At 40.4% G+C, this 17,262-nt stretch overlaps 1 protein-coding gene across 1 annotated transcript in view; it reads right to left on the reverse strand.

The window, feature by feature from the left end:
- Positions 1 to 13,507, reverse strand: part of FRMPD1 (FERM and PDZ domain containing 1) — a 49,138-nt gene extending 35,631 nt beyond the window's left edge. The window contains exons 1-3 of the mRNA XM_047830408.1: positions 13,407 to 13,507; positions 2,761 to 2,918; positions 1,771 to 1,873 (exon numbers count right to left, since the gene is read on the reverse strand). Of these exons, the coding sequence (XP_047686364.1) occupies positions 1,771 to 1,873; positions 2,761 to 2,918; positions 13,407 to 13,507 (362 nt within the window). The remainder of the gene's footprint in view (positions 1 to 1,770; positions 1,874 to 2,760; positions 2,919 to 13,406) is intronic.
- Positions 13,508 to 17,262: the final 3,755 nt, after the last annotated feature.

Here is a 17,262-nt window from a genome sequence, read left to right on the forward strand (position 1 = left end):
TGAGAGGTCTTCGAGGGCTCACCCTTCCAGGAAAAGAGGAACACCTGAACTTGCTGTGTCAGCACTGGAGACCCTCCACCATGTGGGCCTTGCTTCCCAGAAGCTTCCTTTAGGCATCTGGTGTCTTAGGCAAACTGACCTGTTCAGCATCCCCACCCCCTCTCCTCACCCAGCAGTTCCTGCTTATCACTCCTTTGCCTGGATCAACCTCCACCTCCATCCACCTTTCAAGGCCAAATTCTACCCAGCATTAAAGGTACAGCTGAATTACTTCTGGACCTCTGTTTTCTCAGACCACCACTTCCCCCCAAGTTGGAGGAATCTGTAGCTTTTACAACCCCTTTCCTGTGCTCCTCTTGACCCACTGTCTGCCCTCAACCTCACAGGGGTGAGCGTGAGGCACTTCCGCACTACCAGCCTGCAGGTGTCTGGGGAGCGGACCCTTTGCCCCACCAGGCTCTTTGCCCAGAGAAGGTGCTCAGTAAACAGACTGCGTTCAATGTTACCTAACCACCCAAATGCCAGTCTACCACTTTAGTTTGACAATAATTTGGCTTGTTAGTCACAGTCTGATCTAGCCTGGCAGAAATATTAGTATCACTGAAAATCTAAACTTAATTTGTTGGCATTGATCATCTTTGAGAAAATCACCCAATAACTGGGAAAGCACACTTCATGATTTCCATAACCATATGTCATATTCTGGAATGAAATCATCAAATCCTTTCCTGAGGCTGCCTCACCCACTCAATTTATTCTCTGGTCATCCTGAAGCAATACTGGCCTTGGTTGAAAGCCTTCTATTTTCTACAACTTTGATGGATTCTCTATAAATCTTAAGCTGTGTATGCCTGTCTCTCCACAGTGAGACTGCGTGCTTCCTGTATTTTCATTTTCTCTTACTCTGATTTTCTGACTATTACCTATTATTCAGTGTGTGCTGTGCATGATATGCCTTGGGAAATGAAAACCACCCCACTCACAAAAGAGGCATCATCTAACTATCTTCAAGTTGGCTTTCATGGAACTCTATTTCTCATTTCTAATATTTATATTAAAGTCATCAAAACAGTGTCGAAAAATTTGAAAGACAAAGCCCGTAGGTGCCTATGAAATGTCCGTGAGCCCTCTCCTCTTCTGTCACTTACGTTCCTCTGTCTTAAAACCAGGGTCAGCAATTGGTGCTAACTATCTTCACTCGTTCAACTGAGCAGTCACCGTGCACCTGCTCTGAGAGAGATCACGGTCCAGGCAGGAAGTGATGCAGGTCATAACGCCACCAGGGAGAAGGCGGCAGCTGCCAGGTCAGTGAGACTACATATATGCCAACCAGGCTGTGTGTCCAAGGGCATTTAAGAATATTTATCAAAAGGATTAAAGAAATTAAAAAAAAAAAGGATTAAAGAAGAACTGACAGGTTTAGTGTCAATTTGGTTCGATCTTTGGCATATGTCACAACAACCCTAGAAATCCTTACTGGGTAGCGTCCACGTGTTATTCATAACTACCTTCCCTGCAGAGCCTGGCACAGTGTCTAGCATAGCAGGGGGGTCATAATACAGCACCCTGAGTCCCTCTGTCACTTCTCTAGGCAGATGAAGGGGAGCACGGTGTAACCGAATTCTAAAATGAGGCAGCTACTGCCACTTTAAAGGAGCCTGGTCCCTATTAAAACCACGAGGAGATCAATTATGTCATTCCTGTCCTGTCACCCATCTTTGCTCTGTGATCATCTGTGTAACTCTGGGGATAATGGAGGCAATTTAGTACCTCAGTATATCGGCTGCTCGTTCACAGGAAAGACTTTCGGCAGGCTCGTTGTTCATTTGGAGGATCTGATCACCAGGGAAAAGCTTGCCGTGAGCAGAACCTCCTGTTGGACAGAGAAGAAGTAATTGGTGTTCATGCCAGGAGGGCCCAGACCCCAGGCGTCACAGCAGCACAACTGAATGGCAGGCTGATCCAGTCCCCAGGGCACCAGCTTACTCCCCGCGCCTCCAAACCCCTCAGCCAGCTTTGGGCTCGCATGAGTCTGTTTCCCTATTTACAAAATGTGGATAATATACCTACCACCCATCACCTTCAAGGGATATTAGGAGACTGTCCTGGGAAAGGAAACTAGCAGAAACCCCCTGAATCAACAGGGCTGGCAAGTGAATCTATTACATTCACCTCTAAAAAACTATGTGATGTGTGTGTGTGCTTGCGCACGTATGCGTGTATATGTAAACCAAAATTAGATTTTAACTAGACCCAGATCTCACATCAATACATAGCTGATGTATGAAAACAAACACTAGACATTTTCAGCCTGTTCTTCTTCACCATGATACAGCCTATATTTTACAAAGACTCAGTGAAAACAAATCAATAATTTCTATTACTCTCTGGCCAGAAACTCTCCCCAGCTTGGAGCATGCAGGGTTTCAGAGAGAAGAGCCAACGTATCCAAATACTGTCACTGCCCTGAGACTGGCCAGGGAGCCACGGGTGGGCAAAACCCTGGCTGAGGCCAGCAGGAGCCTGGGTTTCAGATCAGCAAGTGCACTTGCGGCTTCCTCCCTCCCCACACCAAAGGAAGGTACAAGGCTCTAGACAGATTTAGGTCAGAATTAGATGTGCCCTTTCTAACTTCCTGGGGTAGCATTTTCGAAATTACATTCTAGGACAGAGAGATGGGACGAGATCCAGGACTACTTCTCCTCCCCCCCCCCCCCCCCAGAAGTCAAACTCCTTTCTTGTTTCCCAGTCAGCCCCTACCTGCTGTGACAGCCACGACTGTGAGGGGTAGGCTCTCGGAAATGTGGAATCCATAGTCCTGGAGGAGGGCGTCTTTGTCGATTTTTACTGTGTGTTTCATAGGGGTGAGGGTCTGGATTGAGATCCCGGGAGGCCCATCGGCTACAGCAACTTTAGCCCTGGAAGAGAAAGAGTTTTACAATTAAAAAAAAAAAAAAAAAAGAGGGGGTGGATTCTAGGTGGTGGTCACAAACTGGGACAGCCCTAGGCATCCTGGAAGAGGAAGATGCAAAGCTGAGCACACCCCAACTCTCCTCGTGACAGAGATCAGGCACAAACACCAGGGGATAAAAACACCCAGTGGAACAGCAGCAGCCTCTAAAAGAGAAGTCATGACATGCTATGGGCACTCAGAGAAGGGGAGAGCAGTTTTAACTTTGCGGAGGAGGGGATCAGGAAAGCATTCGCTACCCACAAGAGGGGGCATTGGAGCTGCACCTTGAGAGATGTTGAGGGTATGTGTACGCAGCCCAGATCCCAGCACACAGAAGATGTTCAATGGCCGCTGCTGCGTGGGTGGATGCCTGGATGCATGGACAGGCATTGCAGGAAGGAGGCAGTGCTTCAGCAGAGGTACAGAAGAGGAAAAACAGCGACCGTGAACAGGATCGAGGAGCCGTTCAGTCTGGATGTCTGATGCTGACTAACTGCATAGATGGATTGTTTCTTTGGTGATTTTGTTTCCTTTTTAGCTTTGAGATGAATTTCACTTCCCTTTCAAATTTGTAAACTGTGAGGATTCCAGTAGGAAATGCCAGCTGGTCTTCAGACTCCCTCTACAGTAATCTTTAAAAACATGTATGTTTTCTATATGTCTAAAAGCAGGTAAGTTGAAAGCTGTGCTTTGTCTCTCTCAAAACCACAAACCAACTCACAGGCTATTTCTCCTATGTCTATGGCAAATGATTTTTTCCCCTTTGAGAGTCAGTGGTCCTTTCTGAGGAAGGTCAAATGGTGACGGGATGAGGTGCTTATTATTATTAATAAACAACAGAAATGTGGAGGAGTAACAGTCCCCCCGGGGCTCTGCAGCTAAGCCCTATCATTTATTCTCCTCCATTTACCAAACACTGTCAGAAACTCTGTCTAATGCAACAGGACGCCGCTTATCTGAAAATCACCTGTCATTTAAAATGATCTCAAACTTCAACAAGGATCAGGAAATATAACAAAATGGCTTCAGGGTACCAAAATGCATGTGACAACCCCAAGTACAAAGCCTCATGCACATTATCCACCAAGGAGCTCCTCAGACCCCAGCTTTGAGCTGATTCAGGCTGTCTGAACAGATGATGACCTGACCCCCCACAGCTTAGAAGCAAAGAGGGGATTTCTTCTAGGCAAGCACATGGGTAACACTGAGAAGTGCCAGCAGACAGACCTAACGACAGGGAAGAAACAGAAAACTGGAAATGTATAGTGAATAAATGTATAGTGAATAAAGCCCATAGTTATTCCCGATTAAAAAACAAAAACAAAAAAAAAAAAACCTTTAAAGCTATGAAAGGGCCTTTCCGAATAATAATATACTATACTGAGAGCCAAAAATCAACATTTACGTGCTTTTAAAAAAGCAACAGGAAGGATACCCTAGACACTACTCCCATTAAATGCTGCGGGGAAAAATGCGTGTGATCATTATCAGAGAAGGAAAAACAGTTAGAAGCATGATAAGCACAGGAAATGGAAGGCACCACTTGTTTTTAAACAGATGATGATACCTACAAAATGATCAACAAAGAGAACTGCTGGTGCTAAAAAAGTAAGGTGAGTGGAGTTGCAGGATAAAAAAACACAGCCTCAAAAAGCACTCAATAACTTATTAAAACAGATTAGCTGGATGTATATTAGGTGTTAGGCATTCTTTTTTTTTTAAAGATTTTATTTTTAAGTAATTTCTATGACCCAACGTGGGGCTCAAGCCCACAACCCCAAGATCAAGAGTCGCAGGCTCCACCAATTGAGCCAGCCAGGCGCCCCTAGGTGCTAGGTAGTCTTAATCAGCTGACGTATTGAAGGAAGACACAAGGATTGGGCTAAAGTTATGTTGGATTCCTGGTTGGGAAGACTAAATATTAAAAAATGAAAATACTGGGGCTCCTGTAAGGCTCTATCAGTTAAGCGTCTGACTTCAGCTCAGGTCATGATCTCACAGTTTGTGGGTTTGAGCTCCGTGTAGGGCAGGCTCTGTGCTGACAGCTCAGAGCCTGGAGCCTGCTTCGGGTTCTGTCTCCCTCTCTCTCTGCCCCTCCCCCACTCATGCTCTGTCTCTCTCTCAAAAATAAACATTAAAAAATTTTTAACAAAAAATAAAAATATTAAGTCTAAACAAAAATATAGATTTAATATATCAGTCAAAAATTCCTCCAGAATTAAAAAAAAAAAAACTTGATAAATTGGTGACGGTACAAGTAGCAGTAACAGCAATGGTGATAATCATTAATAATATTTATTAAGCAAGTATCCGGGAGTGATCCAACATTTTCATAGCTCACTCACCTAACCTTCCCAACAAACCTGTGTGGTGGGTGTAATTATCATCCCTATTTTATGGATAAGGAGACTGAATCTTCCTTTGAGAGACTTTTACTTAAAATCACACAACTGGGAAGGGGGTTCCAAATCGGGGCCCCCTTCTTCAAAGGCTCTGTAGTATAGCTCCCAGTACAGTGCTGGCCAAGTGGGATATAATGCAAGTCACATATGTAAAACGTAAGGTTTCTAACAGCCTCATGAGAAATGGTGGAAAAAGACAGGTAAAACGAAGTTTGACATATTTTTTATTTAACCCAATATATCCAAAATGCTATCACTTCAACATGCAACCACCAACAACAACAAAATTGATGAGATATTTTGCATTCTTTTTCAGATTAAGCCTTCAAAATCCAGTGTATATTTCATATTTAGAGAGCATATCAGTCCAAACATACTTAAAATTTTCCAATAACTGAATTGTCAGTCTTTATATTTAAATCAAATGCAATATCCAGGCCCTCAGTCACACATAAATACAAATAAATTTTAAAAATTGGATAACAAAATAGGAAAACTTTAAGCCATAAAAGCTTGTAATTTCTCCCTCATATAAACGAAAATTGACTCACACTGGATCATAAGACCTAAATATAAGAGCTAAAACTGTGTCACTCTTCGGAGAAAATATAGGAGTAAATCTTTGTGACCCGGATAGGATACCAAAAGTATAAGGGACAATGAATATGCAGATAAACTGAATTTCATCAAAATTAAAACCTTTTGTGTTTCAAAGGGCCCAATTAAGAAAGTGAAAAAACCCACACTGTGGGAGAAAAGATTTGCAAATCATATATTTGATAAGAACCTTGCAGCTAGAATAAAGAATTCTTATAAACGCAAACAAAAAAGAAAAATAATGAAAAGTGGACGAACAATTTACATGGACATTCTCCAAAGATATACCAACAATGGGTAAGTATGTGAAAAGATGCTTAACATCATTAGCCATTATGGAAATGCAAATCAAAACCTCAAGGAGATACCACTTTTTATACCCACTAGGATGGCCATAACCAAAAAGACAGGTCAAGTGTTGACAAAGATGTGGAGAAAATGGAGCCCTGATATCATCTGGCAGTTCCTCAAAAGACTAAACATTGAACATCATAAGACCCACCAAGGCCGCTCCTACATATAACCCCAAGAGAAATGAAAACATATGTCCGTACAAACTCGCATACAAATACTCATAGCAACAATATTCCTAATAGCCCCAAAGTGGAAAAAGTCCAAATGTACATCACCTGATGAAATAACAAAGAAAATATTCCACAGCACAATATTATTTAGCAACAAAATATGAATACATGCTGAAATATGGATGTACTTTGAACACATTATGCTAAGTCAAAGGAGCCAGCCACAAAAACACACACATACCACGTGACTCCACTTACATGATATATTCAGAATAGGCAAATCTTTAGAGACAAAGTAGTAGTTGCCTAGGGCTGAAAGCAGGAGAATTCTGGAAGGAACTACTAATATGTATGGAGTTTCTTTTTTGGGTGAAAATCTTCCCAAATGGATTGCAGTGACGGTTGTACATTTCTGTGTATGTATTAAGAACCAATGAGTTGTATGCTTTAAGTGGGTGAATTGTAGAGTACACAAATTATATCTCAATAAAGCTGTTGAAAATAAGGCGAATCAGCTTTAAAAAAAATAAAATTCTGGGCGGGGGGTGGGGGAAGGCTGCAATACAAACATATGAAGAATGGGCATAAACACATGCAGTAAATACCCAGACTTCACATGCTAAAACTAAGTACATCGACAACTTGTACATGAAGAAATAAAATTGGTAAATAACATAGAGAATGTACTTTATTAATTAAAGAAGTACAGTCAAAAGGGCTACAGAGTACTATTACATGTCAAGTAAAGAACCAAATGTAAATAAAAATAATAAACCCCTGGGATTTAAGGCTGACCATATAAATTGGATATTTAATTTCTCTAGAAAATAATCAGGGACACTGTAATATGAATTTAAAATCTGATCATTTTCTTTGACCTTCTGTTACCATTCTGACTGCCATTCCTCAAAGTAATCACCCTAAACAAAAAATAAAATATTATTTGTACTAGACTATGAGTTCCTAAAAGACAAGGGTATTTATCTCTGTGTTCCCCAGGCCTGGTAAAGTCCCAGAATAGAGTATGAGCTCAAAACACCCAGCCTCTTAAATATTCAAAAATATTTATCACAGCTTCATTTAGAAGAGTGGAAAAACTCAAACTAAATCAACAGAAGATAGATAAACTGAGCACAGTGAAGAATTACTCCAAGACAAGCCTAAGTATCACAAGCCTAAGAACTTTAGACATACATGGAAACACAGCTTAGAAAATACCCTTTCAGAGCATCCTCTAAACTGTAGTTCAGACCCCCTTCCTAAGGGAGAACTCAGATTATTCTAGACATAAATTCTCTCATCTCAAAACTCTGGCCCTCTCTTATGGCACCTCAAGTTGCATTGATAGCTATCTGATTCCTTATATTATTACCCCAAATAGTCTGTAAATTCTCTGAACGTAGGAACCACTTTTTACCCACCTCTGTATTTCTCACAGTGCTGAGTGAAGATCATTTTTCTGCAGCAAGATTTACTTATTGGGTAAATACATGAGCAAAATATTGTACACAGAAAGCAGGATACAAAACAGTAACTCAAATAACTGGCAAAAGGTGAAAATGTACGTATAACCATTAATAAACAGCAGACCACATGAATGTAAGTAACAGAGTTCAATATTTGTCATTTTCCTTTGTTTGCTTAATTGGATATACAGCTCTGCCCTATGATTAATTAGGACTCATCTTCTCCATGTCCCAGAGCTCAATAAATGGTATCATGAGGACTCCTGGGAAGCATCCTTGACTTTACCCTGCTCTCATCCCTATTATCTGATCGGTCACAACACCTAAAGATCTCAAAAGACGTCCATTTCTATCTCCACAACCAGCATTCCATTTTAGGCCCCCATTACCTGTCCTGCAGACAGATTTCTCCAAGAGTCTCCAAACTGGTCTCTCTACTTTTCACTTTTGTCTCTCCTGAATGACTCTCCATCCAGTACCCAGACTGATTTTATAAATACAACCCTGCTCGGATGTCTCCCCTGACTGAATGGACGAATCCGAAATCCTTGATGTGGTTTAATACAGCTCCTGCCCACCCCTCCAGTGTCTACAACCAAGCCTTTCATTCTCTTGATATTTTTGTTCTAGTCAAACTACTCTCCTTGGAGTTCTTCAAATTAACTGGCTTTTACACAAGCTCTTCCCTTTACCTAGAATCCTCCCTCACTCACCCCGATAACCCCTGAGAGCATACGCTCTCCAGAAATTTACCAAAGAAGTTCAACCCCTACTCTATCTTCTGATTTTGGCATAAATACCTCCTTCTGTTGAACACACCCACAGAACATGTACTCCCTTTTTTTTTTTTAAATATACATATTTGCAATGACGTGAAGGCTCCTGTCCTCTCTAGACTATGATTTTTGTGGCAAAAAAACATGTCTTTTTTGACCCATGTACGAAACTCAATGCTAGGCATATAGTAAGGCTAATCGACATACGGAGAATAAAAGATAAAATAAACCTTACCACATGGTTAAAATAGAATCCAACTTATGCTTTTCAAATGCGTAGTCTTCAGTTATCTGATTTTTCCATTTGGAAGGGTACGTTCTTCTACAATGGTAGACAAACAAGGCCCCACTGTGTTGACTTATCCCTGCACAGTGTCAGTGGCTTTGGCCCAAAGTCTGGATTTGACATTTTCCCCCACAGGCCACATTTCAGCTTTTGTTTGGAAAGGGATTGCTTGAGAACATGACCAAACCATGGCCTCTCCTCACAAAGAATGTTTAATATTTGACAGGGAGCTGAAGGAAATGATCTCTGCAGCAAAATTTCCTCCTCTGAAGCATCTTATAAATATCAAACTGAGCACTGATAATTCAAAAACTTATGTCTGGTTCCTCTGTAATGGCTTCGAATCATAAATCTGAGATCATTTCTACGATTTTACACTGGAACAGCGTAAGACCTGTGGCTCCACAATGGAATTCCTGCCAGATAGCTGGATTTGGCCTACGGTAGGACTAGAAAAAAAAAGCATGTTACATTTATCATGAAAGTAGTCGAGAGTAGACAAATTCTATATTTTATGGGTCATTAGTTCATACTGAATTGATCAATGCTGAAAAGGAAAAAATACCACATGGAAATAGATTATGCTTCTGATATTCTCTGGCTTTTTATCTGCTCTCTGTTACATCAGAAAATATATTTTACTTCTATGCTGTAACAACAAAGAACTCACCTTTGAGTCCAGCAGGATGTGGAGAAACTATTTTGAATCTATGTTTAAACACTGCATTATGTGTTCAGCTTGAATGATTTTAAAAGCTAAAGTCTGTTATAAGGTGGATTTTTAATCTAAAGTGTATTCAAAGAAAGCTGAAATAGAGGGAGCAGTCTGTACCAGACAGAAATGTAGCGTGTAGTGTAATCATAGGACTATACTTACGGCAGTTTCTAGGGACCATGCAATGTAGACACTGGGAGTATAGTGCTATAGGGTGCTACACAGTTCATGAGTTCAAGCCCCATAGCTATAGGCTACAGTTGAGAGAAGTAGTTATTCCATTATTACGTTAAAAAGGAGATTCAGAAGATAATGACAACTCTGAAGGTGCAGTGCAGGAACCTTCCAGCCTGTTCTCAGACCTCCCCACTTTTGCCTAGGGTCAAGAAGCTATAAAAAACTGGTTGTCAAAAAAAAAAAAAAAAACTGGTTGTCTGGAATGGTCTTTCTACATCACTAGGAATATGAGAAAGGCCAAGTAAGGCCATCCCTATAATTAGGAAATAGTTGTATGGTTGCAATGAACAGGGAAATTTGGAAAACATGTAAAACCAACAGGAAGGGCTTCTGACACAAAGATGTCACGATACGTGTATACGTGCACACAAGTATGTGAGTACATGTGTGCCTGTGTGTGCATGTGTGTGTGTGTGTGTGCATGTGTCTACAACATGTATGTGTGTGTTCATTAGCATTAAGATTCAAGTTGAGTTGAGGGGCACCTGGGTGGCTCAGTTGGTTAAGCGTCTGACTTCCTCTCAGGTCATAATGTCATGGTTTGTGGGTTTGAACCCCGCGTCCGCCTCTCCACTGTCAGCGCTGTCAGCACAGAGCCTGCTTTAGATCTTCTGTCCCTGTCTCTGCCCCTCTCCCGCTCTCTTTCACCCTCAAAAATAAATAAACATTAAAAAAAAAAAAAAGATTCAAGGTAAGTTGAAAGGAATCTTTTTAAGCCCTGAGGATAAAACTCAGCACCAAGAAGGCTCCAAGTTGCATTAAGCTCTTCATGTTTCTTTAAATCTTGCTCAGGGGCGCCTGGGTGGTTGAGCATCTGACTTTGGCTCAGGTCATGATCTCACAGTTCATGAGTTCAAGCCCCATCTCAGGCTCTGTGTAGACAGCTCAGAGCCTGGAGCCTGCTTCGGATTCTGTGTCTCCCTCTCCCTCTCTGCCCCTCCCCCACTCACGTTCTCCCTCTCTCTATAAAAAAATAAATAAACATTAAAAAAAATTTTTTTTAAACTACAATGAGATACCACTTCACCCATTCTAGGATGGCCGCAATAGAAAAGGAAAAGATATTAACAAGTGTTGGCGAGGACGTGGAGACACTGGCACCCTCATACACTGCTGGTGGAAATGTAAAATGGTATAGCCACTTTGGAAACAGTCTGCCAGTCCCTCCAAAGGTTAAATACTAAGTTACCACGTGACTCATCTATACCACTCCCAAGTATATACCCAAGAGAAATGAAAACATATGTTCCAACTAAAACTTTTACACACACGTTCATAGCAGCATTATTCATACTAGCTCCAAAGTGGAAACAGCCCAAGTGTATATTAACTGATGAATGGACAAAGAAAATATTCCATACTGGAATATTACTTGGCAATGAAAATGAAATACTGATACATGCCATAACATGGATGAAACTTGTCCACATAAGTTAAAGAAGCCAGGCACAAAAGACCATGTATTATATAATTCCATTTATGTGACATATCCTGGATAAGCAGATCCATGGAGACAGCAAGTATAGGAGTGGTGGCCTGGGTCTGGGGCAAGGGCAAATGGGGAGTGACTGTTCACAGGTATGAGGTTTCTTCCTGTGGTATTAAAAACGTTCTAAAATTGGATTGTGGTGATTGCACCACAGAATACACAATTCTGTACATATACTAAATGTATACTAAAAATCACTGGGCTATATACTTCTAGTGGGTAAGTTTTATGATATGTAAAAGGTATCTCAGAAAAGACATTGGATAAAAAAAACTTCCTACAGGTCAGTGTGACCTTTTATTTACATTCTGTGAGAAAAGCAGGATATTAGAGAGTACCAAAGGTCAAATATTTAGGCAACATCAAATTAAAGTTACACAGGTCTCTTCTCTGCAGGAATCTCAGGGCCTTTAATGTGCAAAAATGCACTGTGCAAAATGCAAGAAGTAGGTGGGAGTGGAGTATGGGCTGTGTCACTTCCAAACCTTCAGTGGAGCAGCATAACATAGGACTAGGGTTTGCAGAACTCACTTTAGGAAGCGATGTACCTGGCAGTTTCCCCATTCATCACAAGTACTACTTGACCACTTGCAATCACTCTCTTGGAACTCAATCACTGCTGGGTTGAACAGGCGAGGCCACTACTTTCCCTGCGCTCATAGGGCCTACTGTCCAGAAGGAAAAAGAGAGATGTGCTCAAATAAGTTGAACATATCAGGAGGAGCACCCTGCCCATGCTACCAATCAAATACTATGGGGTCCCATGGGAGTGGTTAAGTCTAAGGAACATTTCATGGAAGACCCAATGGTTCAGCCAGACCTTGAACTGTGGGTGGGTTCTGTATGCATGAAGTTGGGAGGAAGGGATCTGGCACAGGAGCCCCGGTCTAAGGGGTGAAAGGAGAAGAGGGGTTGCTTATAGTAGGGGAACAATGAATAATAGTTCATTTTAGCTGGAGTATGATATGAATGAAACGGAGTAGTAAGACAAATAGCTGTAAAGTACTAGGGGTCAATCACGGAGAGCCTTGAATGCCTAACCAAAAATGTTAAAACGTACCCTGTAAGAAATAGGGACCCATCAAAGATTTCTGAACACGGGGTGGGGATGATCGTAAACAAGTCTGTCTCTGGGCCTCAGGTGTTTCACCTGTGACACGGGGCTAATTCTACCAGCCTTATCTCACCACAGTGTGTGAGGATCAGAGCCCTTGGACACAGGGCAGTGTGGTTCTGAGCAAGGGTTATTGCTCAGCAGCACAACAGCTGTTTCCAGTTCCTTTGGAAGAATGTGTGCCTCAGAAACACCTGACACATGATATTTCATCTCTGTGGCAGGGCCAGATGGGAAATCTGAGATGGAAAATGAACACTTCGAAACAGAACATATTTTAGGTTCTCTTGTAGCAGTCAAATCAGATCTGTATTTGATTTCATTTTATTTTGTTTAGAATGAAATAGGGACTGCAAGGAAGGAACAGCTGCTGGAAACAAAGACGGGGAAAGAGTATAAACAGCAGATCTCCTGACCCTCACATCAAGGACTAAGACAAGGGGTGTGTGTGAGACAGAGAGAGACAGAAATGTGTGAGTGTCTGTTCAAGAGTATGTGGGTGAGTATATTCCAGAGAGTATGTGCACATGAGTGTGAGTATGTACGAAGTGTGTTTGTGTGTGTAAGTCCATTTGTGTGCGAGTGTTTGTAAATGTGTGTATGAGTTTGGTGTGAGTGTACATTGTGGGTGCATGGTGAGAGACACCAAGGGAAGAGGTGGAAGGGGACAGACGGAAAGGCACTCCGGCAAAACTGCCGATCTGTTTATGCTTCCCCCCACCATATGGGGTAAGAACAAAGCAAACTGGAGACTGATCCCCGGGTGCTGCCAAGACTGGCGAAAGCTCTGCCCGCGGGGATGCCAGATCCTCACAGACAGAAATCTCTGCTGGCCCAGGAGCCTTACCGGGCCGAGCTGTCCCGGGAACGCCGTAGCCATCTTGCCACCATTTGTTCTATTCTGTGTGCTTTCCGTGTCTGCAATAAGCTGGTCTCCAGCTCTTCCATTTACCTACAAGGAAGAAGAGTTTTCTTAAGAAGCTAACCAAAATATTTGGAAGAGGATCTGACAAATCACTATGACATTTCCTGTATTTGCCCATTTAAGGACATGCTGATCAAATAACTAGGGCTCTCTTTTCTTTGAAATTAACACAAACAGGTCCTCAGTGTCTGTAGAGTGGACAACTTTATAGCAGCCCTCTGCCTAAGGAGTACACAGTCATGGGAAACAGATTAGCTTTCTACATCTTAAACAACTAAAGAGAGGGATTAGGGAATAAAATAGATAAGGTTTCTCAAACTGTGACTGTGACCCATTGTAAGAGACACACCTTACTACGTGACACTGCTTGCTGCCTCCAAGTATGCATGTCCCTGAACAGCACAGCTTAGTTTTGCCTGCACTGGGAGCTGCACATACGTGGGAGCATTCTAATCACATTGTGGCTATTCTTCTGATTGCTACTTCTTTTGCTCAATATTTTGTATTTTCTTTTTTTTTTTAAGTTTACTTATTTATTATAGAGAGTGAGCATGAATAGGGGAGGAGAAAAGACAGAGGGAAAGAGAGAATCCCAAGCAGGCTCTGTGCCATCAGCACAGAGCCCAATGCAGGGCTTGAACTCACAAACTGTGAGATACTGACCTGAGCCAAAACCAAGAGCTGGACGCCTAACCAACTGAGCCACCCAGGTGCCCCGAAAAATCTCCCTTCTATCCTTCCTTCATCCACCCAGTTCCCACACTCATTCATAATCACTGCTCTATTCCTTTTTCTTTCCAGAGTTTCTTTATGCCTATATGAGCAAATACAAATAAAGATTTTATATGTTCCATCTTAACACAAAGGATAGTACATCATAAACCTTGTTCTGTACTGTGCTTTCTTCTCCTTAGAATATATATCCTTGGTATCTTTATACATCAGTACATAGAATGCTTCTTCATTCTTTTTGACAACCCCTGAGTACTATACTGTATGAATGTGCTGTAATTTAAAAAGTAGTCCTCTCTTGATAGACATTTGGATTATTGCCAATCTTTTGCTATTTTATAAATGATACTGCAATGAATTATGTTGCACATATATCATTTCTGCATGTATGCAATTATGTATCTGGATAATTTCCCAAATATTGAATTACTAGGTCAAGAGTTATATGTATTTGTTCTTTGATAGATATTGTCAGGTTACCAAGAAAACACACATATGCTGGAGATTAAAATTTCATGAAACAGTATATATATATTTCTATTTTCCTATCCTAGTTATTTTCACTTTTTAAAATATTGCCTCAATTCACCAAATTAATTTCACAACCCAATAAATAACCACACAAAAGGAAACATGACATTGGGAAATAAGTATGGATAGAGAGAAAATAAAAATGAATTATAAGAGATTATGTTAACACTACACAAATACATTTTAAAACCTTGATGACACCGATGGTTTTCAAGAAAAATATAAATGATATAATATGACCCTGTAAGAAACAGAAAATCTAAAAAGACAATTACCATAGAACATAAAGTTGATAAAGAGATACCCCTACAAAAAAGTCCCTGGCATAGACAGATTCAAAGGTGAGTTCTTACAAATCTTTAAGATGTACCTCACCCTGATAAATTGTTTTATTTTAAATATAAACTTTTTATTTTGGAATAACTTTAGATATATAAAAAGGTTGCAGAGATAATATAGGGAGTTCCTATATACCCTTCACTCAGCTTCCTTTAATGTTAACACCTGACAGAGTCATTGTATCTTTGTCAAAATTAACACTGGTCCAATAATATTAACTAAACTCTAGACTTTATTCAGATTTCACCAGTTTTTCCACAAATGTTCCTTTTCTGTTTCAGGATCCAATCCTGGATACCATGTTACTTTTAACCGTTCTTAGTTTATTTTCCCCCAAATTTCCCCAAATGCTGTTTTAGCTGTTCTAGACTATAAAAAAGGAAAGCTCCCAAAATTTTTTTGAGCAGTCAGTATAACATTGACATCAATTCTGATAAAACAGGACAAATAAAGTAAAAGTACAATCTCTCTTGTGAATACCAAAGTGAATATCATAAATAAAATGTCAGCAAGAAGAATCTATCGGCAATCAGCAGAGTAACAGCAGTATCTATCCCAGAAGTGCACTGGCAAGGCACACAAAGATGTAAGAAGGACACCCAACTTGACCACTTTGAAAGTGAGAAATATATGTACTTTTCAGTTAAATGGCAGGCAAATACAAATTAGTGGACAAAAAACAGCTGCAAACAAAAATAAATTCCACTTAGATCAAGGGATATGTCGGTCTAGTTTTATTCTACAATAGGAACATCAGACCTGAATGCTGTCTTTAGTTCTAGGCAGCTTGCTTTTTTTAAATTATAAAAGAGAGGGTAGATTTCTGGCTAAATATGGTGAATTTAAACTATGTCTTAATCTCTTCTCTTCTCTCATAAATTACAGCAAAGGACTATAAAGGCAATTAAACCTATAGAATAAGAGAGAAGATGGTACATGAGAGATATAGACAATGTTGGGAAGATAGAAACTGTTTGGAGGAGAGGTAACTGAGCTGAGAAAAGGAAACAGAAACTTATGTGCTTTCATGGATTCTGATGAAAAATGAGCTGAGTTTTCCTAAGATGGCTCAAGAATTAGAGGTAGCAGGCATGGGAGAAGGCAGGGATAAAGCATAGGGCTGGAAATATGGAAATGGATTTTTATAAGGAGCAATTTTACTCACAGGTCCCAGCCCATTCCCTTTGCCCACTAAGACAAGCACTCCTTCTTCACCTTACTGGAGACAAGAGTCTTATTCTCTGGAGAAATCAAACCAGAGAGCCTCCAGACTTAGGGAGACCAGGCCCAATAGAGACTGCAGGATTGAAAAAATAAAAGGATTAAAACTCTTCTTACTGAATGACAAGACATTCTGCCTCTTCCTTTGCCCTGCTCCCCAAATACTGGCAGCTAGGACTCTACATCCCAAGCAAGAGACTAGAGAATCCTTTTTTTGGAGAATTAAAAAGAACCATAGAAAAGAACTTTAGATGATGATACTTCTGGCAACTTGATGCCTGATCATCATGCATTGAAACCTGTTAATTCAGTGAGCCCCACAAATCATACAAAGTTTCTTACACATGAATGGATATTTGAGAAAAGCCTACATTATGAAAAAATATCAAACAGAAAAACCTAGAAGAAACAGAGACAATGCAGGAAACAGAAGGAAAAAAATCATAGAGCCTTAAAATATTACATCCATGAAACAAGAAGACAATTTTCTTGGAAAAAGAGAGCAGATAATGAGAACACTTGAAAATTAAAAATAATATAGGCAGAATTTAGAAGTTCAATTAAAAAGTTTAGAATACCAGTGAAGTCAATGAAATATTACAGAAAAGAGTAACCAAAAGCCAAAGACAGGGAAAACAGAGAAACTTAGAAATGTATAGTATCAATCCAGGAGTCCTATATTTATCTAAGAGGAAATCCAGAAGGAGAGAACAAAGGAAATGGAGATAAGAAAATTATAAAATAATTCAATAAAATTTCCCTGAAAAACCTAAGTTTCCAGATTATCTACTAAGTGCCCAGCATAATAAGTGAAAAAAAAAGACCCATATCAAGAAATAACACTGTAAAATTTCAGAAACTAAAAGAAGAGAATATCTTCAAAACTTCCAGAGAAAAAGATAGATGGCACACAAACAATTGAGAATAAAAATGGCATTAGACTTCTCAGTAACAA

This window comes from Prionailurus viverrinus, chromosome D4 (assembly GCF_022837055.1).
Source record: "Prionailurus viverrinus isolate Anna chromosome D4, UM_Priviv_1.0, whole genome shotgun sequence".
Lineage (NCBI taxonomy): Eukaryota > Metazoa > Chordata > Mammalia > Carnivora > Felidae > Prionailurus > Prionailurus viverrinus.